General features: G+C 35.1%; 1 protein-coding gene across 1 annotated transcript; it reads right to left on the bottom strand.

Moving 5' to 3' along the window:
* Positions 1-390: 390 nt before the first annotated feature.
* Positions 391-956, bottom strand: LOC125871819 (17.6 kDa class I heat shock protein-like; the record flags this gene model as incomplete). Its single annotated transcript, XM_049552498.1, has 1 exon — positions 391-956. A coding segment is annotated over one exon (378 nt), but the record flags the coding sequence as incomplete, so codon positions are not given.
* Between the last annotated feature and the right edge of the window lie 6 nt (positions 957-962).

Below are 962 nucleotides of genomic sequence, written 5' to 3'. Positions count from 1 at the left end.
ATATTGCCACATAAAATAGGACGGAGGGAGTATATATATCTTCTTGTTATGTATACACTTTGAACACCAAATATATCATATAGAGTAGTTAACTACTCCCTCCGTTTTCCTTTCCTATTTAGTTTGTTTAAAAAATAATGACATTTTTTTTTATAACATTTTAATTTCAATAGCATGCTTAAGATAACAAGATTAAATGACAATTTTACACATTTGACATAACTTTAGTTTAGAACCACAAAATTCAAAAGTCTTCTTTATTTTCATAAACTCCGTAACAAATCAAACTAGATCATTTTCAAAAACGGAGGAAATAGTATACCCCACTTAACAACTGTTGAGTATAATTAATTTACAACACATGATATAATAATGTGGACATCCATTTATTGTTTTTTAAAAAGAAATTTTTCATTAATTAAACTCTCACAACGTTTTCTTATTTACAAATGCAAGTAGAAGAAGACCACGATTACACATACACAATTCAAATTAAAAGCTTAATCTCCAACAAACCAAAATACTTGAGAAACAGACATTATTGACAGAGCGACTTTTGATCTGCACTGCACTTGTGTTTAACCAGAAATGTCAATGGCCTTCACCTCAGATTTCTTCTTCTCTTCTTCTTTTGGAACAGTCACAGTCAGTACCCCATTCTCCATCGCTGCCTTAATTTCTCCCGTCTTCGTATTCTCCGGCAGTCTGAATCTCCTTAAAAACTTACCGCTGCTCCTCTCCATACGGTGCCACTGATCGTTCTTCTCCTCTTGTTCTCTGCTTCTCTCACCGCTAATCTGTAAAATCCTTCCTTCTTCAACTTCGACTTTCACTTCCTCTTTCTTTATCCCCGGAACATCCACTTTGAAGATGTGAGCTTGTGGGGTCTCTTTCCAATCGATTTTTGCATTTGCAAAAGCAGAGATTTCACGAGCAGAGGATGGGGCACTGGCGAGTGTGGT

This window comes from Solanum stenotomum, chromosome 7, assembly GCF_019186545.1.
Source record: "Solanum stenotomum isolate F172 chromosome 7, ASM1918654v1, whole genome shotgun sequence".
In the NCBI taxonomy this organism is placed as follows: Eukaryota; Viridiplantae; Streptophyta; class Magnoliopsida; order Solanales; family Solanaceae; genus Solanum; species Solanum stenotomum.
The sequence above is the reverse complement of the archived record's forward strand: the minus strand, read 5'-3'. Positions and strand labels throughout refer to the sequence as shown.